Below are 27,250 nucleotides of genomic sequence, written 5' to 3' on the forward strand. Positions count from 1 at the left end.
ACTTCTCTAACCTACACCCAGCGCAATGGGCAGGATTACCAATACACAACCATACTAACTGATTTCTTAATGGGAAGTCTTTCTTGCCCTTTCAAGAGACCATGATATAAATACAATGTATGTTCAAGATCTCTAGTAGGGAGTAAGTATTTATTTATTTTCCAAACTAATCAGACTGGCTATGTGTAAATATGAAGCTTAGTTCAAAAGCCAGCATCGCCTTGCAAAAGATTGATGTCAGACTGATTTTTAGCTGGGTGGGGAGAAAATAAACAAAAGCCGATTTCAGGTATTAATAATGATGCAAAACCCAGGAGTTTTGGAGTTAAAATGGTTTCAACTGTTCTTGTCTTAGAAAGTAAAGAATTCTGACGAGTCTTTCAAAAGGTTTCCCTTTCTTATAACAGGCCGTTCTTACAAATTTATCTAGAGTCTCCAAATCATGAAGGAAGCGAGACAACAGTCATCACACATTGCTAGGCAACACTATTACTGAGCAATAGATCTCTAAAAATGAATCTTAGAGGAGATATTTAAAGTTTTAACTGCTGTCATGAGGATCCATTCACCTACAGTTAAACTGACAGCAAAAGGCAGGAAGATTAAAGAATTACACTATTTTGGTTCTTGGTGTAGCTCAGTTCTAACAAAGAGTTAGTTTTCAGGCAGCCTTTTTTAAACTTATTTAACACTAGAACTAGAAGCTTAAGGGTTGGCATTTTGGTGTAGTTCATCACAAGCAATTGCTACAGCACTATGATGTGTTAAAAATGTTTTGTTGTCTAGAGGGTGAGTCCAACCATTAATTTCATTATGATATGATGCTGAGTTTTAAAACTTTTTACAACAAATTCATTTTGAGTAAATCCCGGAAGCATGTGAATTCTGAAACTTACCTGGTTCATTTATTCTGCCAAAAGTATGTCGGGTATTGTGCTTCCTAGTTTTAAAACAGGTTTCACAAAAGTCAAAATCATCACAGTTTCTGCATTTGAATCTAGGCCCATTGATAGGAAACATCTGACAGCCATCACACCTGATTTCACAAAAGGAGAAAATATAAATACACTTCTAGCAGTTTTCATTACAGAAGCTAATTATACCAGCAGTCAAGATAATGGAATCAAGACAATAAGGCCAAATAATAAACTATATACATTAAACAAGACATAATTCATCACTCACGTGACTCCAGGATGAATGCTGGGGACCAGTTCCATTTCTGACAACAATCCAGTCCAGTGAGATTGCTGAGGAAAGTCTACAATGACATCTTTCCCATTGGCACTAAAAGCTGTAACAAAAACATACAGAAAATAAAATGTGTTACAAATCTCTATGAAATGCAGCAGAGTCCAGTGCTACAGTCAACATCAGACAAGAAAAAAAACAGAAGTCTCTTTCATAAGCAATCTTTTGTTTTAATGGAACTACGTATTAACCTAGTCAGATAGTCTGCGAAGGTGCAGAGAGAAAAGGAGTACAAAAGAATTCTATAAATAGAATATATGTTTAAATAGAATATAGATAAAAATATATTAAAATTCCCTGACTTCATATTACAAAGGGAGAGAGCATTTCTAAGCATAAATAGAAAGACCAAAAGCTATACCTCTTAAAAAAATCAATACCCCAAAGATTACTTCTGTAACATCAACTACAGGTTGCTGTTAGTGTACCTCACTTTTACCTCACTTTCATACGGAGTCTTCAAGTCATGTTTACTTCTTAAAGGGAAACCATAATAAACCTTTGTGGTTCATCCAGACAAAGTATACAAGAGAAGTACAACTGTGCAGGAAACCGCACAGATTCCTAAGATCTTTACTAGATGTGAACACAGCAGCTCAAAAAAGTACCGAGTGCATAGAATCATAGAAAAATTAAGGTTGGAAAAGACCTTCAAGATCATCTGGTCCAACCATCAACCCACTACCAATGTCACCCACTAAACCAAGTCCCTATGCACCAGGTCCAACCTTCCCTTGAACACCCCCAGGGATGGTGACTCCACCACCTCCCGCATGTCTCTAAACCCATCACGGACATCACATACATTCTATTCTTATCATCAGTAAGAGAGAAATCACAACAGTATGATTTCTTAGTGTGCCTAAAAGATTCTGTCCTTAAACACTGCAGAAAGTCTGTGTGTTTTCCCATTTTATCTCCCATGCCCCATTTTGAATATACATTACCTTTGACAACTCCCACACTCCGGTGAGTAACAGATCCCCATTTGTATTTGGGTGTGGTAACAGAGGTTTTCACTCGCACTTTGTCACCTATCTTGATATGGGAGGCAGAACTCTGTGGTGGGAAACCTAGCAGTCACAAGAATAAATGCATGGTAAGTACTTTTTTTCCACCCCCAAAATTAATTTCCCTTAATATATCATTCAAGCTTTTTATTCAAAAAATAAAGTTAGCAACCAACTTACCTAAAAGCTCAACATGGATATATCTGACCCAGTAAGTACCACCTTTTTGCTGCCAATCACACTGTACATTGAGGTCATGCAAGCCATCTCGATCCAATTTAATAACTTTGCCAACATCTCCTTCACAAACCTCCTCATAGGATCTGCAGCACCTAACCATCATCCCCACCTACAGAAAAAGAATGATAAAATGTCAGAGCTCTGCAGAGATGTTTGTACCAGAAGGAAAGCATGATGGTGATGAAAGCTATATGGAAAATACTTACCTGAATATTCTCTCTCACATACACAGCATAATCATCATTACTTAAGAAATCAGCTCGTTTCTTATAGGTCTGGCTTTCTGTTACAACAGCACCATTTGACTGGAAAAAAAATCCAAGATAAACATATAACAGTTTAAAAAATTGTTTAAAATTCAGATAAATAGGATTGTTAGCAGAAAATGAAGATAATCCAATAAAAAAAACAGTATCATATCTAAGTTACATGCCAATTCTTCATGGGAAAAATCTTCAATGAGTCAACTCTTTATAGGGCTATTGTTTGTGATCTACCTTAAAGCTTAGTTTCCAGAATGACTTGCCAAGCTGTAAATTTTCAAGATTTGTGGAAAAAAATCTCTAAGTTGCTTGTATGAAATCTGCTTGCCAAAGAGTATTAGTGCAAAAAGGATTTGTGAGTAATCTACTTAGCCTTACACATACACATTCACATTCCACTCCTTAGGTTGTGTGATTGCAGAGGAAAAAAACAAAAGTGTGTGAATAGTAGTCTCTTACTTAGACTACATTACTTTTTTGTTGTTGTTGTTATGTAACAATCAGATTTTAAGTGTTCCCTTACAAAAACAAGCTGACGAGATGGAATATCATTCCTTTCAAGAGGTATTTTTTATAAAGATTGAGAATTACTGAATTCCTGTTTTAATATGAATGTTTAGAAAAACGTGTTACATTGAAGCCGTCAGTGATTTTGCCAATCACTGAAAACAGTTGTTATAAGGAAAAGGTAAGTTATTTCACTGGCATCTTTTTGCCATTTATTCACTAATTCATTAGTTATGCTTTATTGCTAACATTTTACTTTTATTTTCAGCCAAAGGAAGAAAAAAATAAACCAAAGGAGTCCTTTACAAATACTACTCTATAGCACAGACCAGTTTACATGAAACTGAGACTAACTGTATGGGATACCTAGAGTTACTGATAGTGAAAGATAAACCTGCATTCCACTCCTCCTTCTGTGCTACTCATACACATTTACAGATTATTCTTGAGATCTTTTATGGTCTATTTTAGAAACTTATGGCCAATGTGGTCTTCTTTTAGTCTTGAAAGCCTGGGACAGCACAATGTTCTTGAAATCTAACCAAGTTCATAAAAGGAAAGAATTACAATTTACAGTCATCTAGCCTTACTTACTTTTTAGTAACCTGGTACTTACCACAGGGCAAGCAGCTTCAGCTTCTTCGACCTCCTCTGTTATTTCCTCATCTGAATATTCATCGGAGATAGTATCAGCATCAGAGAGATCAGTAATTTGAACATCAGGGTGATCCAACAACCAGCCAACCAGGGCTTCCACTCCTAATACAGAAAACAAATATAGTCTGTTACTGAGGGATTCTCTAGCATTCTTAGGATTATATCCAAATAGAGAACAGTTGTTCCCTTGTTAAGTAGCATTTTAATCTGCTAGCAAAATTTCCTTCTAACATCATTAAATTAACTAAATGAAATACCTGGTAACCCAGACGCACTTCCAGATGTTCCAGACAGAGATTTTAATGCAAATTCAATGTTTTTCCTAGGAAATCCCATTTCCATAAGTTGAACTACAATGGGAAGGGGTGGAATTGGAGATTGCTTGCGTTTCTTCACTTTCGTGGGCCGGATATGCTGCACTGTGATGGGTGTTGTAGCCTCACTAGAGCTACAGTCTTCAAACACTGGAGTTGAAGGATGCGTAGACTCTACCGCCAGATACTGACACACTGCCAAAGCAGCAGCCTAAACGACAACAAACTCATTAGTCTAAGTAAAACAAGCACACTTAGTACAGTTTGTGTGTGCATCTGCAATTAAACGTTATTTACTAAAAAAGGTTCAGTGCCACTTTTTAACGTATAGCTTAACAAGTTTCAATAGGAATGTGACTTGGAAAAGGGTATTTATTAAGTTACTTTTTAGCAGAAATGACAGACTCTACCTCAAGCTCTTGTTTGTCAAATATTGCTTTCACAGGTGATGGTTGCGTAGCAGCTGTCAAAAGTTGCTGTAAAAGTATCATGGGAGGCTGAGGTCCTTCAGGAGACATATCTCCTATGTCAGGAGAGGCAGCTGCTCCATCCTCTTGAAACAAAAACATTATTTTAACCAAAACCATGTAACACCAGTCCATCAGAGGACATATTTTGGAGCCAGAATAAATCATATCAGTAGATCAAACATATTGTTACTTCTCACATATCTCTTCTCCACAGGAAGCACGTGTTTAAGATTAAACCATGTGTGCTACACTTCCGTACAAAAAGCAAATGAGAAATTTGTAGATCATGAACGCTAGTTTTACAGAAATTCACGAGAACATGTCTAGCAGAAACTGCTCGAGTAACTTGTGAACCGACCTTGTTACAACTTGATTATACAGAGGTCCACAATAAACTACTTTAAGATAGCTAACAAACTCCTTTCATTTTTCCCCAAATCATGGTACCTACTTGCTGGACTAAGTCACCTCCCTCTCTAATACACCTCACGGGAAGAGCTCCGAATAAGTATTCATTGCCCATTCAAAAGAATAAACCATTTTTGAATCAACTGCCTCTCGATTCTGCCATGTTTATATTTTATATTCTTTTTGGTATAAACATTCATGTTTCCTAGATCTTTACTGTGATACTTAAGTGAAAAGTGAGAAAGTTTTTCTTAACTCCAAAAAAACTTTTCATATTTGAAACAATAGCAGAGTAGCTATACTCATCACGCACTTAATGCTGTCTTTGCTTGTTTGTTTTTTAAAGCTTTTTCTTCCTGCCCTAAAAATCCACTGGTAAAAGTAAAATCTGTTCAATTTCTGTAAGAAAACTGATAATTCTGTTGACTTAGAATTTGGTAACTGAAAATAAAACGAAACATACAAGCTGAACAAACATTTATTTAAAGACATTATATGCTTCAGAAGTTCCCAAAGAGTTAATATGAACTAGAATGGCATCAATAACTACACCGGAAGATGGCAAAGCTATTTCCTTTATTTTTATGTGTAGAATGAATGCATGCAGATAATTAATTCAAATTAATTAAAACTACAGTTCCTTAAATTCCTCTTGAGGTTCTGTTTAACATGTTATTTCTTGGTACCTGTTGCTCTGGAAATTGTAAAGCATTTTAATTTAACGAAATAACTAAATGACATTTCATACTTTAAGCTTTGAATCAGAAAAAGCAAGCATTGCAAAAACAACTTAATACTTTTTTTTTTTTAAATAAAAAAATCTGGCCTGGTACTAATTATAGAAAACCTACAAATTTAGCTAACTCCAATATTTAAACTTCAAACACTTGACCCACTTATTCTGCAAAGCCAAAGTTAAAAAGTCAAAGTGTATTTGTGATGGACACACTCAACTCCTCCACGTAACACAAGTCTTGCTCTAGCTTATTAACCACAGTAGGCCTCAATGTGACTATTCCCTAAAGTGGACAGCTCATTAATAATAAAGCACCTGGCAAATGCACACAGCCATGACCACCATCAAAAGGCGTACAAGCCCTAAAACAGATAACTAATTGAAAACCCTTACAAAGAAATAAAGAATTACATTGACAGGTCAAAAACAATGCAGTAAGACTAAGTATGACTATGACCCACTCACTTTATCCTATAAATACAGCAGTCAGAGAAAGCTTAATTTGAGCTTTCCTTGCTGAAGCAGCAGGCTGCATGGCAGAGATCTCCCCTTGGGCAGGGATGCCTCTCAAGGTTACTCCTCAAGGTCAAGAGATGCTTGATGGTGAATGAAACTTTAATCTTTAAAAGGTACCCAATTTATATTAAGATTGAGCAACTCAAACATCCAGTAGACTAATCACTGTGACTTGCCATCAATAAACCAAATTGCTGCCATACCACTTGAACTGTGTTAAGTGCTGAGTATCTCCTGTGACAGCTTTTAATATACATTGTTAAATCATCCCTGAATTCTAATATTTAATTTTGAGTCTTTAGAGGGCAAACCTAATTTCTAACCTACAACTGCCATTAGCAAGGGTTACAGTCAATGTGCTCTAACACCTAAGCTAACAGTGACACACAGAGATTGCATTTCCAAATACCTGCAGGATTTAACGCACACTCCTGAACAGCTGGCTGAGATAAGATCTGCCGTAGTGTATCCTGATGAGAGAGCAGAGCTCGGCCTGCTTTCAGTATGTACAGCTTTAATTGCTGGCATCTCAGCAGATCCAAATCCACTTGACCTATCAGAAACATCAAGCAGCCATTAACACTATGATGGCTATATTCATACAACCTCAGTCCAAAAATCAGTTTACATCTTAACTCCGTATGAAAACTTGTGAAATGCTACTGAAGTATGAGTTACTTTGAACTGTACCTGGATAAGAAGTTTGCATGCATTCTGTGATGTATGATATTAAAAACACCACCTTCCTGCTTTTCACACCTCAGACAACCATACAGCTCATATATGGTACAGTAAGTGCAGTTAAGATGCTATATGTAGGCAACAGTTAAACCAATTCAACATAAGAAGACCAGCCCCAAACCATATTTACATTTTCTCACCTAATTAGGAACAGTATTCCACCTGCAGCGCTGGGAAATTTTTCTCCTAGCTAAACTAGTCTCATAAGTGCATATTATTCAACGTCAATTAAGAAGAAAGGTAAGGTTACAGATTTTTTTTTAATATATGTTTGCTGTTAACAGTATTTTATCCCAGAGAATATTGAGCCCTTTAAGAAGAAAATAAAAGCAAAGAAAGCAAAAGAAAAAAAAGAAAAAAAGAAACTTGAGAAACTTGTACCTGAAAGACCCTGATTGGGAGACTTCATTCTGTGTTTTTCTATTTTACTTCCAGCCAGATTTACTAGTTGAGCCCAAATGGATAGCATAGGTTCAGTGAAAGGCAAGTTGTTTACATTAAAAGCCACAACTGGAAGCTGCAGAGAGGTAGAAGAAAGACAAAAACAAAAAAAATACTGGTAAGCATTTTACAAAATTCAACAAAGTCATTCAGATGTTTGCATCATTATTAACTGAGAAAGATAAAAAAGTAGTACCTGGTCAAGAACAATAAAACAAACAACTGGAGAGGATTTCTATTCCCTACCAAGCTCCTATACTTGTATCTGTACCACATAATCCCAGGTATACTTAGTGAAGAGGCAAGACACAGTTAAAGGAAGAACTACAGTCCTCGAAGGAGACCAGGCACCTTGGCTGTGCTTTCTGTCAACTCTTGTTAACCAGTCTGAGATTAAGATTCAAGTGAAAACATGTGAGAGTCTCTACATTAGTTAGCAAATTAAATGAAAGACAAATAAGCAAGCTCTTCTCATGTAAGAGATATAAATCATGTTGTCAGGACTTGGGATTTTACAAGTCAAAAAACTTCAGCTCAAATACCCTCTCCTCACCTCCCCAACAAATGAAGGCATTAAAGACCCGATAGAGGCTTGCATCAGTATCACCTTAGATTAGCATTCAGAGCATTGCAGGTCTTGAATGTCAATGTTTTTAACCCAATGAAAAGATATTCTTTGCACCAAATGAAAGCCTAATTTCACAAAGCTATACTCTTCCCTGTATTAAAGCCTCAATAAAACTCACTTACTGGTTTTAGTTGGTTCAGTGGGCACACTCTACATGTTCGCATGTCATAGAACTGCACGGTGATTTTCCCTTTCGGGGTGATGCGTGTCACCGTGCCTTCTCCAAATTCGTCATGAACCACTTGCCCGCCCAGTCTCAAGCGACTGTCTATGCCACCGATCACAGCTAGCACTGCCATTAGGCCTCCCACCTCTGGATTCTCGGTGTCAGGGAAGTAGTCATCCAAAAGAGCCTAAGAAAGAACAATAAAATTAACTGTAGGGTGAAAACAGGCTTCTTTCTGCTTTAAAACACAAGGTCAATTAAACGTACTTTAATTTAAAGATTACAACACAAATACGTATATATAAATTAAAAAATGGTTTCAAAATTAAGCTTAATATTGTTTACATTTATTATTTCAAAATAAATATTGCTATAAAAAATGAGCTTATTTTAAAACGTGGAAACTACCCCTTCTGACTGTTTTCCTGCAAAGATGTGGGTGATGGAGGTTAGCTGAGAGTTGATGTACTTGTTTATGAGTCCATTCCACTGGCTTAGCGAATGGAGTGTCCTCAGCAGTGCCACTATCTCTTCTGCTAAAGTACTACTGTGAGTTGCAGTTAGAGATGCTTGGGGCCTGGCCTTTCTCCTTCTCAGAGTAGATTCTGAAAAGATAAAGCAATTGCACAGAGTTATCAGTTTAAGGCATGCATTTCCTATGAAAAAAAAAAAAAAAAGCCATTGGGGAAAATTCCTCTACCTCTGAGTAGTGGGATATCTGAAGAACAAGTACTAAGCAGGCTGCCTAAAAAACCAAACAGTTTTTCCACAAGAAATTTCATGTCTCTTGCTCGTTCATTTTTATCCCAGGATGGAAGTACTGCTTTCAATAAATGTACAGCAAGAATCTAAAAAAGAGAACAAAGTTGTTATTCCATTCTAAGTCTCCAAATATTACAAAAATTCTCAAACATTAAATACAGAAGAACACTGAAAAAGTTAGCCTTCCTTTACTTTTTTTTTTTTTCCTACAATATCAATTTCTCTCTGGCTAAAGAAGTTACAGAGCTACTGATTTTCTTTTCATTTTGCTAAGAAACTCGTTAAATTGTGCCAGTTTGAAGTCAGAAACAGTTCTACTATCACACTTTATAAGTGTATCCAGCCTCTGCAATATTTAAGACACAAACACACACTGGGAAACAATGTGACAGACTAAATCATATTAAAGAAAATCACATTAAGAAAAACAGAAAAAGAATGGGAAGTGTTCCAATTACAGAATTGGAACTTAGAACTAACATGTATTTCAGAATGAAAGTTTCCAAGTGTTCTGCAATGAAGGTATGATAATTAAAAAAAATGTGAAATGTAAAGCCTAATGATACAAGAAGGTAAAAACAATCAAAGTGACACCCAAGAGTATTTACTATGCAACTAAAGCCTCTGAAATAGCGTAAAAAGAACAGGCTACCTCTCTAAAATCTAGACAATTCAGCCCTGACAAGGAACACGGACAGGAACTGTCCTGGCAAGGAACTGCACAGCTATGCAGTACAAGAGAAGATGGGGTTGCACAGTCTGAACAGGAGTATTTCAGGTTTCAAGCTTCCTCATCTTCCGCCCAGAAGACAAATACAACTGACCAACAGCAGTGAAGAGGAGAATCTCTTGTTGCAAACCTCTTTCAATACTACAACTTTTTAAAACTTCAAGGTCTCATCTTTTCCTTGTTACTAATAAGCTAAATGCTGGCATGTGAGGAATGTTCATTTCTCTCAAGTATTCCCTGAGCACCACAGATAACTATAAAGCTCTAAGTCCTGGATGATGAGAGAAGGCTCACTAGATGAAAAATACTGACAAGAAATCACTGGAAGCTTGCAAAAAAAAAGTGCACAGGTCTTCATGATACCAGATTTAAGTTAAAAAAACTCTGATATCTCAATCAAGGAAAAGATTAAGATTTCTTGATCCCCAAGTCTTAAAGCTTGGAAGAATTATTCCATAATTAAGGTGGCTTTTCTATCTCATGAAAAACGCATTGAAAGATGTTAAGAAAAAAATAGGAAAAAGGACAAAAATATACCAAAATTAGATGCAAAGATGAGCTTTTTTTAAGACTGTAATTAAAACAGTAACAATAGTTTAGCATGGAAGGAAGGACAGTAGGTAATACCTAACTTGATACCTTTAAAATTAAATTGCACCTTTTTCCTAGTCATTTTTCTCTCTTCTCTTTAACCAGCTTCTAGGAAATGTTGCACGGGCTTACCAGAGCATGTTTTTGGAACTCAGTTTTGACCTCACAACTACACAAAATTTTCAGGCTTTTAATAGAACAAGAGAGCCTTAACTGCCCTGAACATTCAAAATTTTTACAGATACTTTACAATGTTTAAACAATGAATCCTAAATATAAAAAGTTAACTTTTTTTTTTTCCCAATTAATCAAAAACTTGTTTAAGTACATTTCCCACCTTGTTTCTTTTTTCATGCATTTGTTTTAAGACAACTACAATCTACTGAATTCATGGCCTATCAAAGTCATTTGGAAATGCACACGTTACCTGTCTTTGTAGTGAAGCAGCAGTGAAAGATTCATGCCCCTCAACAATTTTCATTAGCAAAGTTATCCACTGAGAGGTACTGAGAGTGCTGCACATCTGAGGCATGAGCGCTATACTTCGAATGAATCCCAGTGTGCACCAGCTTCTATGCTGTTCTTTATAAACTAATTTATTTGGCAAGGAAGCTAAAAATAGAAAGACACACACGTAACAGGTGACTTTGCTATGAGCTCCATTAATTCTGTGTATACTATAGGCTTGGGATTTTTGGACAAAGCATAACACTGAGTTATTAAACTCCTTATAGGAGCTAGGAACTTTAATTTTACAGACTAATTTTCTTAAATACGCCTCCAAAACAATTCTCATCTTTATATTGTTTCCTCATTTCAAGTAATTAACAGCATTACTCCTGAAATTACAAAGCTAGGAAATGAATACGATATACCCAGTCACACTGCTTCCCCCAAACAGAAGACAACTGCTAAGAAATTCATTACCTAAAACAATTACATATATATCCCAATGCTCAGTATCTCACAAAATTCTCCTGCTACTTCTGCTAATGTTTTATGAAAGCTCAAGATCATGTGTTGTTTTTGTCAACAATTCAAGTTTTTATGGTCCATAAATGTATTTTCTATTTAAAGAATAAAAACTAGTAACAAAAGATTTACAAAGTTCTAAGAAAAAAACACAAGAGAAGCACACAGCTGAATCAGACTGTGTTCATTTAAAATACCTGATTTATCTATTGTTCCACTCTCCACAAGCATACGGAGTAGGCCACACAAGGTCCTAGTAGCATCGCTTTGCATGACTTCAGCGTGGACACCAGCAGAGAGGCACAGTGTCTGCAAGAGGTTCACGGTACTTGTCAGCATCATGGCAGTAGGGTGAAGATTTCTTTCAACTTGTTCTCCTTCTGAAGGGAGACACAAAAGGCAAAGAGATACAAAGTACCAAGTCAATCTATTTCATAAAAAAATTCTGAAACAAACAAGATGCTAGAAATTCATGGTAAATATTTTCTTTAGATTATTTGACATGAAGAAGGTAAGGGATTAAGTATAAACCAGGCATTTTGTGCAAGTATTTACGATTTATTCTCTGGCAGTAAACTATTTAGAAGAAATTCAGAATGCAGTGCTGACAACAGGTAAGAAAGTGACTAGACCATATAATTAGGCCACGTAAAATGCAAACTTTAGAATAGCATTAGAATAAGTTCAAATGTATACCTCCTGAGACCAGTAACAAAATATTTCACTTGGGTAATCACGATTTCTTCAGCCTATAAATAGGCAACAAATATGATACTAAGTTTTCTATCCACCTTTCTCATGATAAATATATTTTAAGAAAGATTCTAGCCAGAAATCTAGACTTATTAAATTAGCCTTTTTGATCTAGCATTTTCTCGTGAAAGCAGCCTTTTTTCATATTATAAGATGTCAATTTTTGAATTCAATTAAAACCCTGCCTTCACTTTTTTTTGTTTTGTTTTGATTTTATTTTTTTTTTACCAGAATCATCCTCAGTGTCTGAATCCTCTGTTGCGGGCTGTGCTGCCGGTGGGGGCTCAGCTAGTTTGAGATCATATTTTCCCTCCTTCCCCATTCTGTAAGAATTTGTGCTTCCTGTGTCCCACTGTACTCTAATCCAGCCATCTTCTCCCAGTTCTCCAATCACACGACCCAAACCTGGAGGAGGCCCATCCTGACAAAAGAGAGAGCCTCAAGTTATACCATCAACATTATTTCAGACTCAAAGTTCAAAAAGTAATAACTCTATTGCTCTTTTTTGCTGCTAACCTAATGTACAGGTAGTAAACACTCAATAACATTTTAAAATTCAGCATAGAGTTGGAAAACATATCACAGTCTTCTAGAGAAATTATCCCAGTGAACTCCAGCAACATTAATGTTTTAATCTTTAATCTATTCTACAACATACTATGTAAGTACCACACACCTAGTTGGAATTGCATAATCTTGTAGCAAATTTGATCCAACTTCATTCTAAATCACGAATCAGAACATTCTCACTAGAAAAAGAATTTTCATCTCCAAAACCAAAATTAAACAAATACTTAATCTACTTTATGTTAACTCTCCAAGTCTTGAAAACATAAAATCACCTTTAACATTTAAAGATTAAAAAAAAAATCACAAACTTCAGATTTTAACACACTCAAACCTGTATGGAATAAGTTGTACCTGATCACCCCATTTCCAGTCTACCCCTCTCACCACTCTGGTACCAATTTTCATCATGGCTGCCAGCTCTGGTCCAGAAACAGGGAGCTGAACTGGTGTAGTTTCTTTTCTTGACTCTTCTAGGACTGTGGCAGAAGCTCCATGAGAAGAAGCAATCATATCTTCTTCAATGTTATCAGAACTAGGCCCTAAAATTAAAAAAAGGAAAACAGAGACGCCACACAAAAATTAATAACAGCTTCATTTATTCATTTTTTTTTATAAGTACCTCTGTCACACTTAAATCTTGCAGCACATCAGGCTTGTAGCATGAAATAATAAATAGGAAACATACCTGAGCTTTTTAGAGAACTGGAATGTAATGATTTTAAATGCACAATGCTTCATGTTGAAAAAGTAAGTGATGTTATAATGATGAGGCCAATAGCTAAGTCATTGTACAAACAGAACTTTTTTGGGAAAAACTTCATATAAAAACTCAAGTTAAGTAAAATAATGAGTGTTTCCTATTGTCTAGGAAAACCAATTTTAAAAAAGCAGGAAAAAGAATCAGGTCAAAAGACCACTTTTGTTTTTGTAAAAAATTTAACAAGGGAAGCTTCTAGCTTAAATATACAGACTGGGAAGGGTTTTAATAAGTAGAGCAGATTAAACAATGTATTGGGTGTATTGTCACTTCCAAAGTATTGCAAATAAGGACCAAGGCAAATGCTTACGGAAAAAAATCACAACTGAATAAAGGCCGTAATCAAACTGACTTCCCCCTCATATTTACAGTTCATTTTCCTTTTTCTTTTCTTTTCTTTCTAGGGTGGGAGGGGAGGGTAGTAGGATTTAAGGTGAACAGCTTGAAGTACTACTTTTAAGAAGCAAAGTCATTCTGTAATTTGGGTACACCAACATGTAAATTTGGTTTCTTCCCAACAAAACAGAACCAGACTCAGACTTCGTACCTATCAGACGCAGTGCCGTTTGTGTCAATGCTAGCATGCCAGAGTTGAGGAGCAGGCTCAAGTTATTAGCACCATGCTGCAGTGTCAACATGTTGAGCATAACCAGCAGGAAACGTGCTTGTGGAATAGTTCCAAGACTTGGTCCTGCTGGATTCTCATTAGTAATTGTTTGCAGAGGAACAGGCTGCACACCTAATTCAGAAGGAATATAAGTAACAAAGTCAGTTGACATGTAGGAAGCTACAGTAAAATATAAGATACAATAAAGTACAAATGTATTTGATTGTTGGCTTAAAATATGTCTTAGTTCCACACTTGGCTTTAAGAATTTACAAACCGAACTTCTTACATCTTAGATTTTAATGGTAAAATTTCACTAATGAGTAATCAAATCACCTGTTGCTGGAAAACCAGCAACATTCTCAAACACTGAAAAGTGAGTTGGAGGTGGGGAAGACAACAGGCAATACAGAGAAAGAAGATCAAAATATTTCTTAGCACAAAGCAAGGGAATTAATTTTAGAATTCCAATTACTGGGAAATTCAAAGAATGTAATGATGTTAGTTTAAAACACCTTTCTCCCCAGCCAACAGCAAGAAGAAAAAAGTATTCACCTAATTCCTTAAATTTCGCATTGGCATCTAACAAGATGTTCCGGACGTTCTGAATAGCCCATGCATATAACTTTCCAAAAGTTACTTCTAGGAGCATTCTGTTAAAAGGTGGGATGAGATCAACATCCTTCAAGCAGTCGGTAAGAGGTTCCCTTCGCATAACAAAAACAACAAGCAAAAGGTAAGTATTTTTTCCCCTCAATATAGAATTGTGAAAGGAAAATTAAAAATAAAGTTTTACCCTATATTAGCTCCTTCTGGAATAAGCCTCTGCCATCCACAGAACATAGCATACTGCACGGATGGGAGCAAAAAATTCTTTGTTGCCAATTTCAGAATAGTATCTATTCCCTCCAAACGAACTTCTGCTCTTTCCAGCTGCAAAAGGTAAAAAAAAAAAAAAAAAAAAAGTAAATACTTATGTAAATTGTTAACATGTCAATGCCCATTTTCATCCACTTTACCTGCTTTAATAAACATTTCCTCATTTTTTCAACATCCACCGGCTCTTCTTTAAGTGCAAATTCAACAATGGTGTTAAGGAGGGCAGACTGTGGATACAGGCCTTGGACATTTTGTTTCAGCCATTTGTACTTGTGGACACCTGTAACTGTACTCAAAATTGGCTGCCACTTATCCTGTGAAACAAGAAAGTAGCATGTTAAACCAAGTTAAATTACTGAAAACAAATTATTTCACATAAACCCGGAAAAAAAGTCTTCGAAGACAGTGAAGAATTTAACGTTATTTCTAATTTATTATCTTGTATACAATTGCTACATACAATTTCAAATGCATTACTATTCAAAAAAGTAGTAAGTCATCATAATTTTATGCTGAAATGAAGCCTTATTTGAACACTAAGTTATCAATAATCTTATAATTTGAGAAGGTATATCTTTACATATGCTAAATATGCATGTAGTATAATACAACAGATTATTTTTATGAATTATTCTAAGTTTCACTAAGTCAGCGTGCCATACTTAGTCACATATCCCAAACAACACTATTAGAATATTGTCAATTTATTGCAATCATCGCTTTAACTAATATTTCTTTCTCTTCTTCTTTTTATTTATAAGGTTGATTTATCTGATATCCTACCTTAGGTGATTTGATTGGTATGGGCCTTTTATCTATAGGTACAGGACTGTGAGGTACAACACAGGTTTCTTCTAAATCACTCTCCTCGTTTCCAATTTTGGATTCTTCTACATCAGCAGATTCAGATTTTTTTGGCACTAAAAATAAAAAGTTACTCCTTTGTGTAACCTGGTAACATTTACAGTATCATATTTTTAGGCTTGATATTTTTAGGTTTGCAAGACAACCTGAGCATACAGAACATTTAAGATCTGCCAGGGATAAAATGGAAGGGTACTTCAGGTAAACTCTAGGTGTACCTACTACAAAATTAGCTCTGGTAGTATCTGCAATATGCTTATATCTTTAAGGCAAACTTCAAAAGCATCTGAGTGTTCATCACGTAATTGCTTTCCACTTGAACAGTTGAATGCTTGACCACATTGCTTTAATACAACGTGATTTTTCATAAGATATCACTTCTAGTTAAGCTGCAGTAAAACCAGTTCAGGACTGATAATTTTAATATGCCAGAACTCAAAGAAGCATGCCTCATTTAAACTTGTCTTTGTCATCTGCCTGCCTTTGCCCTGGGAACTGCTGTATAACCGTTGGTTTTGAAGTCATGGAAATGTAACAGAAAGCAAGGTTTTGACGTTTTAGCTAACAAAAGAGCAGTAAGCTTTGGAATGAGCTTAATTTGCCCTCTCTCAAATAAAATACAGTATTAATGTTGCCTTACCTCTCTTTTTCCTTTTTTCTCTAATTATTTTCTGAACTACTCTCCGCCATCGGGGCAAGGAGCTCAGAAGTTTAAATTTAGACATTATAGAGAGATCATTGCAAACTGCAGGACGTAGCTCATTGAATAAGAATCTCAAACGCTCAATGACAGGAGCACAAACTTCCTTGTAAGAACGCCCTTGTTCTTGATGGGTCTATAAAAGACATTGAAAGATTAAATCACTATGAGGTATACAATTAAAAAAAAAAAAAAAGAATAAGCAACTTTTTAAATAAAACAATTCAAATAATCCAAATGTCAGTAGGTAAGAGACTTACCTTAATCAGTGAGCATTTTGCTTGGTAGACAACACGACACACATCCACTACGGATTTTGGTAAGGTTTTGTGTTTTACCTGGTCAACTCCGAGGGTACCAGGATGAACAAGAGACAATGCCACATGACCTTAATGGGAAAAGACAATTTCTGAACATGCATTTCCAAAATCATGAGTAGCAGAGTTTAAACCAGTACAAAACGTATTCTGGAACAGCTATACCACAAGCCTACCTACCCAAATCTTCATGCTTCAGAAGACAACATAATAACAAACGTCCTACTTCTTCCACAGGATGTTCAGGAGGGAATGTGATTGGTGTTGTTAAGTGACACTGTTTGCAATATCTCTCTATTTGACACAAGAAGTCCTACAAAAACACAAAAAAGCCACTATTTAGCTTTGTTTATAAATACAATGAAAGGATCCAAAATACTCCAGCCAGCATTTAAATAACTGGTTTACACAACCTGACCTAGATAGTACTCAGAAATCAAAGACACCACACAGTACACAACTACTTAATACATGGTAATTACAACCCAATACTACAAAAAATACTTTGTTTCATTCATCTTGTAAAAAGACTAACACAGCTACAGGTAATGAAGCTACTGTTATCTCTGGATAACTGGAAGTGAGCACAGTCTGTCAATACTACTGAAGCCTGATATCACAAGTAATGCATTTTTTATTTGTTCTGTAAGAATACACTTAAAATACTTAGTTCTACACTCAAAAATTCAAAAGAAAAAACTGTACTGTTACAATATCAAGTGAATTCTTATCCATTAATAGTATTCAATCATTCCTTTCACAGAGACAATAGAAAAAGTTATTTCAGAATTGCTGTGCTGTAACTTTTGGAGGATCTGCACCAACAAAACTGCTTCATGCCACCATTATGTCTTCAGCAATTTTATTTTATTTTTTTAAACAGAAAAATTGAGGGCTTACCTTCACAGTATGATCCTGAATATTATTATCTGCAATAGCTTGGAGAAAGGGCTGTGAATGGTCACTCAGAGTTAATCGATGTGAATATAGTTTTGATTTGTTTGGGGTTGTGTTCCCAGGTGAACTGCAGTGGTCTTCATCTTTTTCCTCATTGTAACTGTAGTGAATCTGACTAGTTTGCAAGCCTCCAGAAAAGATAGATGACTTCAACCATTCTAAAATAAAGAAAACACAAATCTGTATTCTGATGAAAACTTAAGCTATTAAGACTCAACAAATCCTGGAAACGAAATGCATACACAGCTCCAAACAGAAGTTTCAGCAACTCTTCCATTTGCTGGAACATTTTCAAACTGAAAAAGGAATCTACAACTAAAAAACAATCAAGTAACAGGTCAGTCACCACCTGTTTACAGATGAGAGGGCCTTAGCCATTTTTCTGGGATTAATATGGAATTATATCCTCTATTCACAAAATAATGGTATTCAACAGATTCCAGCACCAGATACTTCAGGCACTCTTATTTGAGTACTCCATTGTGAGTTAACTGTGCTATATAGTTACCAGTTAGATATCCTTCCATTTGAAAATTCTCTATACCTTGTGTATTACAAAATTCTGAATATGCAATTGTTCAAAATTATATTATAATTCCTATCTAAATCTTGCTAAATTCTTTGGCCTCGTTGACTGTGGTAATTAACATTAGGAATACAGAACTTCAGTTTTACTGTCCTCTGAAGAACTGAAGATGTTCTGTTAACTCGGCCTTTTCTGGTGTGCTTTGACAAATGCAACATGAAGTTTTGCTTACTGGCACATTCAACTTCCAGAGGAGAAAGTGGTGTACTCATTGCCAGGTAGGAAGCATGCAGTCCAAGTAGAAGACCCAAATTTCTTTCTGTGTCAATTAGAGGTGATGACAAAGTACTAAGATCTGGTGTTGTAATCACTTCCTGGTCGGGCTGGGAAAAAGAAAGATGAGTTGAAAGCTAGAATTTGATCTCCAACAAGGATTCTGGAAACAAAGCAGTACTTAAGAGAGTGTGCATCTATTATAATATAACATTTTTACCTCCATATACTGGCCAACACAGAAGGCATGCATTGACTCCCTGGTGTCTTCAAACTGCAAAGCAGCTTCCAAAGCAACAACTGGGTCCTCACCTGCAAACTGAGCTAATGAGAGAATGAGGTAGTCAGAATAGCATCTAAAAGCCTGTTTATGCCATCTATTTTTAAACAGAAGTACTTTGTGCCCTTAATTCAGATGCTAATTCTCACCAAGTATACTATTGCCAGTTAAAGACTGGGTCTGAAAGTCCTTTATATCATACACTTTCCCATCGATTACTGTCCAAAATCCTCCATCTTTGTTGTGGTTCTCTAGATCGGCTTTACGTATAAGCGTCACCTCCTCATTATTTCTGCAACTCTGGCCAGTAAAAAATGAACCTACGGGTATAAAAAAGAATAGAGAATTTATTAACAGAAATAGAGAAAGCAAAGTTTCTCTGGACATCCTTTTAACAGTCACATAACCGAATTCTTTACTTCTATTCAAAGGCTCTTTGCCTTTTGACATGCTTAGAAGTCAAAATTGATTTCAGTATCGATGTGTCCCTCTATACACAGCATGCAATTCCGTTGTCTAAATGCTGTATTCTTTTATGCAGTAATCTTCAATGTCACCTTGCAATAGACCTGACATTACCCAACTACACAGCTGTTTTGTTTGGAGGTGGAGCAGTACAACTATTCTAGCAGACTACTGCTTTTTGGTTCTCCCTTAAAATTACTTCAGTTTTACTAGATGCTTGCCTGCAAGACATTGGATTTTTATTTAATTTCAGTTTAAGTCCACCTTTTTATTTAAAGAGGCAGTTACTTACACATGCGGAAAGTCTTCCAATCTACATATCAATACACTATTTCAAAATAAATGTAATTTCATTTAGGCAAGAAAGATCAAAGTAAGGTTTTCACATGGGCATCTCCATCTCACTTTGTTCTTTTAGACCACTAACTGAATTTTCATATAGCTTTTGCTCTCCCCAACACACTATCAGTGTGACATTTCACTCTGTTTGGTTATGCTGACCATGTGTTTCATTCCTCCCTCCACCGGTAAAAAGCTCAGTTAGAAATGCATGTTTTCTGCGTCTCTTCTCACCCCAGACTGTTATGAAATGCCAACAGAATTAATAACAAAATGCATAGAAGTAGTACTCGTGTATTCACTGTAACTTTAAACACTCAAAATAGAAAAATGAAACGGATGTTGCAATTTATGCAAAATGCTACATAAAGTGGACTACTTCTCTGAAGAGATGCATTTATACTCTGCTTAATCCTACCTTTACAAGCAACTTCCTTAAGAATTTACTAGCAGAAATACTGGTTAATGAAAAAATGAACTGGTTAATAAAAATTTGTCCTGTAAAACACAATTCCCTTCCCAAGAATTGTTCATGTGAATAGTCATCGTTTTTACATAGATACTTTATGAAAATATAAATAAGTTGGTACAGATGCTTCAGGCACATACCCATTATTCCTGGCCATGCTAGATCCTCATTGTCATCTCTCTCCTTCCCAGGGGCTAAATGGTTAAACCTATCTAGATGTTCTAGCAAGCCAGCCAGCAGAGGGATAGCACCAGCTTCCTGCATTAATCCAGCGTTTTTACTGAGTAGCAGCACTATAGAAACCACCAGTTCTGGAAGAAGAATGCCTAAAACACAAAAAAAAAAAAAAAAAACAGAGCCAATATTCAGATTTAATTAAAGACTTGGGGTAATAGCTTCACAGAAGTAAATCACCAAGCAACACATTCTACTTTCAATTACTTCTTCAGTACAAAGGTCTTTTCTTCTCCACATCAACTTCAACATCAAATCCCCTCTCTCTCACACCAACCAAAATATTAAGTAGATTTTTTTTTACTCATTTAACACTTCCAAGAACATTTTATTAGTTTGTGGAAGGGAATGACAGGGGGACAATTAATAAAAACCCACCTGTTAAATCTCCATCCACAACATGAGATACCTCTGCAAAATGCCTATGACTAGCAGAAGCGATGCTGGTTGCCACAGGAAGTATATCACTGATGTGCGTGCACAGAAGAGCAGTGTATTTCTTCAGTAAAGAGCCAACACCTAAGAGGTCGGGACCTGTATAAAAAGCAGGAAAAGCACAGCAAACCATCACAGTCATGCTTAAGAAAGTCTTCAAAAGCTGACAAACTCTTCTGAAATAGCCACTCAGTATTAACACTGAATAAAGAAATATTTTTCCAAAACTCTTAAGAGTTTTAAAACTGTATGATCTAGATCCTACTGCCTTCCAAAGAGGCATTTTCTTTTACAGAAAGCAGTTTAAGGAAACTACTTCCAAACACTTATCAGAAGTCAACAACTAGACTGACAAATGAAAGAAGATAAATTAAAACATGAAACTACAATCCTGCAAAAGATGTGTTACAGAAGGGGAGGGGGAACCTATTTTTTAAGATGACTTACTGTATGTATTAGGGACCTGCCCAACACAATCTCCTGGATAAAGTTTACTAACAAGTAGACGCTGAAAACGGAGCAACAGGTCCAGAGAAGCAGATCTCTCTTTGCTATAAAGCTCATGGTCCATGCAAGAAGAAATGCGACGAGAGACATCTTTTAGTTTGGCTATCGTCTGTGAAGCGATGTTCCTAATTGGTATACAAACATTGTGAAGAATTTAAAAGAGTTCACAGTGAAGACAGGCCAAAGAAACACAAGTTAAGCTTCTACTGGAACTTCTCACAAACCTATGCAAAGTTTCCTTGTAGGATGTTATTACGTTGTTTGCACCATAGTACCCAAAAAGTCAGGCTTCCTTTGTGGAGGTATTTAAAATACACCAATCTTTGTCATCACTCACTACAAAAACATAACCTGACTATTTTAACAGTCATGACAATATCTAGTTCAGAAGACTCTCAGTACTGATTATTTTACATGGTAAGCATCACACTTAATTGAAAAAGCACATTAAGTTTCTTAGTAAGCTCATCATTTCTTCCTACCATACGTTAAACTGTTGTAGCTGGCATAAAGAAGCTTTGTTCTCAGCACCTTATTAATCATGTATTTGCAGCTTTCTCAGTGTCAAGAATCTAAAATTCAGGTGTCTTCCCCACTTAAAGAGTATTGGTCTCCCTGATGCAGAACATTTAGTTCTAAATAAATTTGTGCTGACGTTCCTGCTAAAGTAATAAATCTTCCTAAAATCAGGTAATTAACTAGAGAACTTTACTTCTTACCCACATAAAACAGCCAAGGTAAATATAAACCAGAAAAATGTTCAATGCTTTGAATTCTGTGGAGCTAGAATTCTAGAATGAAGACTGCATTTGCTGACTAAAATTAGCCATCCTTTATTTGACTAGTTTGTAAAATATTTCTCTAACAGATTTTCCATGCAAAAATAAATGAAATTTGATGTAATTACCTTAGTAACTGCTGAATTAACTGAACTAATGGTAAACTTTGTTTTCCTGCAGATTCATAGATTCCAGTATTAATAAGGTCTTTGTCCAATGGAGTTCTACTCCTATGAAGCGTTGATGCGTTTGCTTCTTGCTCATCAATTTCTTTTTCTTTCTGTGCCTCTTTTTTTGCTTCAATATCCTAAAAATGCAGAAAATGCAGAACAAATTTAAGAAAATGCACAGACTTCCACTGTCATGATGAAATATTTTGCTAAAGTAAAATAAGTTTTCATGAAAACAAAATAGTTACTTTTACCTATATAGAAATATATACTGTATATTCCAAAAGGACTATGTGGGATTTGTTTATTTTTTTAATAATGATAATGTACAAAGAAAGGGCAGAGGGAGAAACAAAGCAAGACAAACTCCAAATTCTGCTTCCACCAAACCACATTAACCATTTATTTCTATTCTATTTACTTTAACATGGCAGAAGCTACTGCACAGTTTACAAGCGAAGGTGTGCTTACTCTGTATTTATAAAAGTAATGAATCCAGTCCACTGCAGAAGCTGGGTTTGATTTGCTATGGAACTATAGACTCAATAGGAGTTCTCTATGACTAATTCACCTCGTTTTTAGGGAACTGAAGTTACCCTTTACAGTGCTGTATGCTGTCAAGTAGATCACTTTCAGCATGTATCTAAAGCCAGCTCAGGCATCTCAGACCTACACTATAATGTAGACATACCATATACCATAATAGAGTTGGCTGAGAATACATCTTGCATGTCTTCAAATGCAACAAAAAATACTAATTACTAACACTAATGCATAAAGCAAAACTTAATACATTAACTATTTCCTCTGTATCAAATACTTCACAATATACCAACAGTGGAGAGTAACCAAAAAGAAAATATATTAGGAAGAATTAAAGTATACAAGGAAAAAGACATTAGTGCTTTCTCAGCCATACATAAATACAGTAATTTCAAATAGTCTGTAAAGAGGATGTTGTACCTCTGAGGGTATTGAAGAAGGCAATATATACAAAATGTTTTTTATCCTCTGTGATGAACATTTGAACCAGTCTGAAACCGAGCCTACAGAAATTTGGGATGTTGCAAAGGAATTCAAGATGAATGAATTCTAAGTAAAACAGATGAAATTTCTGCTGGAAAAGTGTGGGTGTAATCAGGGAAGTGAAGAACTTAAGTATCCCACAGAAAGTTACAAAGCAGTTTGTAAAATTATGCTATTACAGAGCTTTATAAAAACATTTGTTACAGTTGCTAAAGTCATTACTCCAGGCAACAATAAGAAACACTTGTCTAAAAAGGAGAACATGATTCATACTTCCATACAAACACCAGCTGAGGCTTCAAGTTTCAGGTCAACAGAGGATAACATCGCTCCACAAACTTCAGAAGACACTTGATACATCTCCTTCCTCTGTTTATATAGAACTGCAAAGCTGTTAAAACTTACCTGAATTTCTGCAGTAATAGCAGCATTTAGTGCAGACTCTAAGCCTCCATCAGCCATCAAGCTGCCCACCAAGAGGTCAATCATAAATCTACGGCCTGGACTTACATTCATCTCATTTCCTGAAACTAAAAATAGAAAGAAACTATTAATGAGCTAGAAACACAAGCACCAAAGAGTTTTTTCATTGTAGAACCAACCTGCACTGGGCAAGAGCGCCGACAGAGCCCTAGCCCGCTCCTCTGCTGTTGGCAGCAACACAGACCACCCACTCTGCAGCACTGCTTGCGCGGCCGACTGCACTGTGTTAAGAACACCAGCGTTGCTTGCTAACGTCACGACTGTCTGCTTCAGGCTATTGAGCAGCATACCGCCCAAACCTAAGCCAAGACATTCGGGATCCACCTGATGACTAATGGCAGCATGAAGCTAAAAGACAAGAAAGAGGGAAAAAAAAAATGGGAAATTTGAATTAAAAGAACATACAAAATTGAAAAAAAAAAAAAAAAAGGCAGTCCTAGAGCAACTAAATTCACTGACCTAGATATAAACGTTTTATCTGTAAATTTGTAAAAATTAAAGGAAAATGCTGGCTTGCTGAAATAAACTGAATTTAAATTAACAGTCAAATATTATCAACTAACTTACTAACATATCCTCTGAAATTCTCAACTAAAATTCTCAATTATCCTAAAGAATAAGAAACTGTTTCTACACCCCTATATTATGCTAGGTAAAGCAATATATCTTCACCATGTGTCAGATATAGTCTGAAGAAGACACACTCTTGGAAATGCTGTTTAAAATTCTTAGAAATGCTTACAATCCCTAGGAGCATGGGTTTACTGAGTGACTGAGTATGCAAGGCCTACACCATTTACATATTTAATGACATTCAAATACAGTCAAGAGAAGAAAAGAGCTTTAAACAACCATTAGCTGCAAAATTTCAGGGAGTAGGAAGTGATATTCTACTTATTTCACTTTCTTACCAACTAAAATGTTTTTAAACACCCTAAGTCCATTATTTTCATCCAAGCAATTTACTGAAACATTTATCTCACTGACTACTCAATGTGTAAGAAACTTAGGGTACCTGAAGTCTTAGAAGGTTTAACGTTGCCACAGCCATACACTCCTTTTCCTGAGGAGGAGGCCAGTCAGAAGAGCCATCCATTCCCTCTGTCACTTGTCTCAGTAGAAGGTCCAGCTGCTCAAAGGTCATGGGGCAAACATCCACCACAAAAGGCACACGCAAGCCTATTGACCACTCGGAACATGATGACCAAGCAAAACTCTATAAACAGAAAAAAAATGCAAAATTCAATGGGTTTCAGCAGTATCTGCACATCTGCAAAAGAGAACTCTCTGTCTGCATTCCTGTAAACATACACAAAACCCTACCAATCCCAGAAAAGAACTTCATTATCACATCTTCCAAAGTGCTGTTATGCCAATCCAGATACCTCACTATCTTTGCTGCAGTAAACGTTCAGCTAAACAACTCTTCAACTGCTCCGCAAGTGGGGAGGATATAGCTACTCAGAATACTCAGAGGGAAAGCTAGTCATCTCTTTTTGGCAGAACAATTGCATGAAATTTGTTTTTTTTTTCCAAGCCTTCATCTGTTCAGAATAAGGAATTAAAGAATTCATACAAGCACAGAAAAAAGGACTGCGATTAGTGTACAGAACTAGTCTCGTATAGAGACAAATTACAATTAACAATTCAAAGATTAAAAACTCACCTGAGCAGGCCCACAGGCAATTCCAACAATATGCTTTGTGTCCAATCCTGGGAGAGCTGTAGGCTCTGGTTTGGTGATCCGCAAAGTGTCAAAATGTTGACACTGATCATTGCTCCCCCAGCTATGCACTTCACTATCTTCGGTCAGTGCCAAACAATGTGTGGATCCAGCTGCCACATCTATCACTTTTTTTCCTGAGTAAAAAAGTAAAATATCAGACTATAATTATTAACAGAGAAAAATATCAGAAGGAAAGAAAACTGTGCTTATACTTAACTATAACTGTGTTCAGACTTAACTGTAAACATGTTATGGACGTCAATAGTCTTACCTTTGCTTTACTATTGGATTGGAAGAGTACAGTAAAAGAAAAATCAAGGAAATATTTAAAGATTCTTAAGAGAGAAACATGAAAGTCTACAAGTTCAAACAAACAGCTTCTATTTTGTATCCGTTCCACTTGGATCGCTTTTCAGGAAAGGGTTATTAAAAAATCTCCCCATCCATGAACTGAGACTGCAAAGTTACATTATACTCCTTAGTTCAGAAGTTACTTTCTATTAGAGCATTCCTTATATATGAACAACTGTTTTAGGAAAGACAGTGAAATGAAAGTTTTTCTCCTCATCCTCCCCTCCAGAACCTCAGGCTTCTATCACATTGAAGAAGTAACTGTTACAAACTAGTCAAAAATACTTTCCTGACAATGCAAAAACATGTCTTTAAATAAGCATTCCTGCAAACCTAACAGGAGAAAAACAGTATGAATAAGTAGAACACTAGGACAAGCAGCATTTAAAGTAATCTTACCATAGTAGCTCTATGTCTGCTGAAATTTTAAAGGCAGGAAAGGCAGAAATGATGGAAAATGTGCACAATTACCTTTTACAATGAGAACAATATAGAATATGACACCAGAGTACATGGTATTGTCATTCGTATAGTTGAGATCATCACTGCCTAGCTAAAGGTTCCCAAAACAACAAAAAGCTTTTGAGTATTTCCAGCTAATTACCTTTCAAACCTTCCAGCAGTTTGGGATATCGAACATGCTCTTCTGTTCCATGCCCAAGTCTCTGATTGTCACCTTTTCCCCAGGTGTACACCTGACCATCTTTGGTCAAAGCAATAGAGAACTGACTTCCACAGCGTACTTTCACAATGTCCAGGTCTTGAAGTTTTTCTATCAGCTTGGGAGTCTTGCAACCATCACTGCCTCCCCTTCCTAGCTTTCCATAATCGCCATCACCCCAAGACCATACTTGGCCTTTAAAAGAAGAGAAAGAAAAACAGAAATATTGCACTGCTTTTTCATGTAATAAAGTTATCTGTTCTAACAAGCAATTTTTTTAAATATCTGAGATTCTATAATTAGCACAATTTTGAAATTGTAATTTAGGAATTTCAGTTATTAATGCATTTTCAATAGTTGATGAAATACATATGAAGGATGAAAAAGTTTTGAACAGTGGTTCTTAACCTGTAAAGTTCTCATGTTGACCAAACTAGCATAGAAATATAACATGCACAAAAATTCATTACTGTGCAAAAAGTCCTTCTTAAAAGCATATGTAGTAGAGAATATGCCAAAAATCAAGCCTCTAGTTTGATCTTTAGTTATTAAGAACTTGCAGTACTATTTCCCCACTGAATGGTCAAATTGTCTGTGAAAGCTGATCTCTGTTTTCAGTTCTTGTCACTCAAATCATCTCACTAAATGAAGTGAAAACTGCCATTGTCTGTTATCACTGCCTTTCGATATTCACTACTTAATCTAAGCCCTACTATATC

General features: G+C 36.0%; 1 protein-coding gene across 4 annotated transcripts in view; it reads right to left on the reverse strand.

The window, feature by feature from the left end:
• HERC2 (HECT and RLD domain containing E3 ubiquitin protein ligase 2) overlaps positions 1-27,250 on the reverse strand; it is a 109,751-nt gene that overhangs the window by 46,021 nt on the left and 36,480 nt on the right. For all 4 annotated transcript variants that reach the window (XM_068681418.1, XM_068681426.1, XM_068681398.1 and 1 more), the window contains exons 15-52: positions 26,475-26,726; positions 25,460-25,653; positions 24,809-25,009; positions 23,913-24,141; positions 23,716-23,840; positions 22,243-22,421; positions 21,276-21,460; positions 20,772-20,927; positions 20,300-20,485; positions 19,036-19,206; positions 18,827-18,930; positions 18,566-18,716; positions 17,751-17,965; positions 17,031-17,163; positions 16,794-16,921; positions 16,474-16,669; positions 15,753-15,889; positions 15,110-15,283; positions 14,887-15,023; positions 14,646-14,797; positions 14,031-14,222; positions 13,078-13,265; positions 12,385-12,577; positions 11,601-11,783; positions 10,859-11,043; positions 9,049-9,196; positions 8,757-8,953; positions 8,305-8,535; positions 7,495-7,630; positions 6,782-6,925; positions 4,653-4,795; positions 4,186-4,453; positions 3,888-4,030; positions 2,708-2,806; positions 2,442-2,610; positions 2,199-2,324; positions 1,186-1,294; positions 897-1,036 (exon numbers count right to left, since the gene is read on the reverse strand). In XM_068681418.1, coding sequence (XP_068537519.1) covers positions 897-1,036; positions 1,186-1,294; positions 2,199-2,324; positions 2,442-2,610; positions 2,708-2,806; positions 3,888-4,030; positions 4,186-4,453; positions 4,653-4,795; positions 6,782-6,925; positions 7,495-7,630; positions 8,305-8,535; positions 8,757-8,953; positions 9,049-9,196; positions 10,859-11,043; positions 11,601-11,783; positions 12,385-12,577; positions 13,078-13,265; positions 14,031-14,222; positions 14,646-14,797; positions 14,887-15,023; positions 15,110-15,283; positions 15,753-15,889; positions 16,474-16,669; positions 16,794-16,921; positions 17,031-17,163; positions 17,751-17,965; positions 18,566-18,716; positions 18,827-18,930; positions 19,036-19,206; positions 20,300-20,485; positions 20,772-20,927; positions 21,276-21,460; positions 22,243-22,421; positions 23,716-23,840; positions 23,913-24,141; positions 24,809-25,009; positions 25,460-25,653; positions 26,475-26,726 — 6,399 coding nt within the window. The remainder of the gene's footprint in view (positions 1-896; positions 1,037-1,185; positions 1,295-2,198; positions 2,325-2,441; positions 2,611-2,707; positions 2,807-3,887; positions 4,031-4,185; positions 4,454-4,652; positions 4,796-6,781; positions 6,926-7,494; positions 7,631-8,304; positions 8,536-8,756; positions 8,954-9,048; positions 9,197-10,858; positions 11,044-11,600; positions 11,784-12,384; positions 12,578-13,077; positions 13,266-14,030; positions 14,223-14,645; positions 14,798-14,886; positions 15,024-15,109; positions 15,284-15,752; positions 15,890-16,473; positions 16,670-16,793; positions 16,922-17,030; positions 17,164-17,750; positions 17,966-18,565; positions 18,717-18,826; positions 18,931-19,035; positions 19,207-20,299; positions 20,486-20,771; positions 20,928-21,275; positions 21,461-22,242; positions 22,422-23,715; positions 23,841-23,912; positions 24,142-24,808; positions 25,010-25,459; positions 25,654-26,474; positions 26,727-27,250) is intronic.

This window comes from Anas acuta, chromosome 1 (assembly GCF_963932015.1).
Source record: "Anas acuta chromosome 1, bAnaAcu1.1, whole genome shotgun sequence".
NCBI classification, from domain to species: domain Eukaryota; kingdom Metazoa; phylum Chordata; class Aves; order Anseriformes; family Anatidae; genus Anas; species Anas acuta.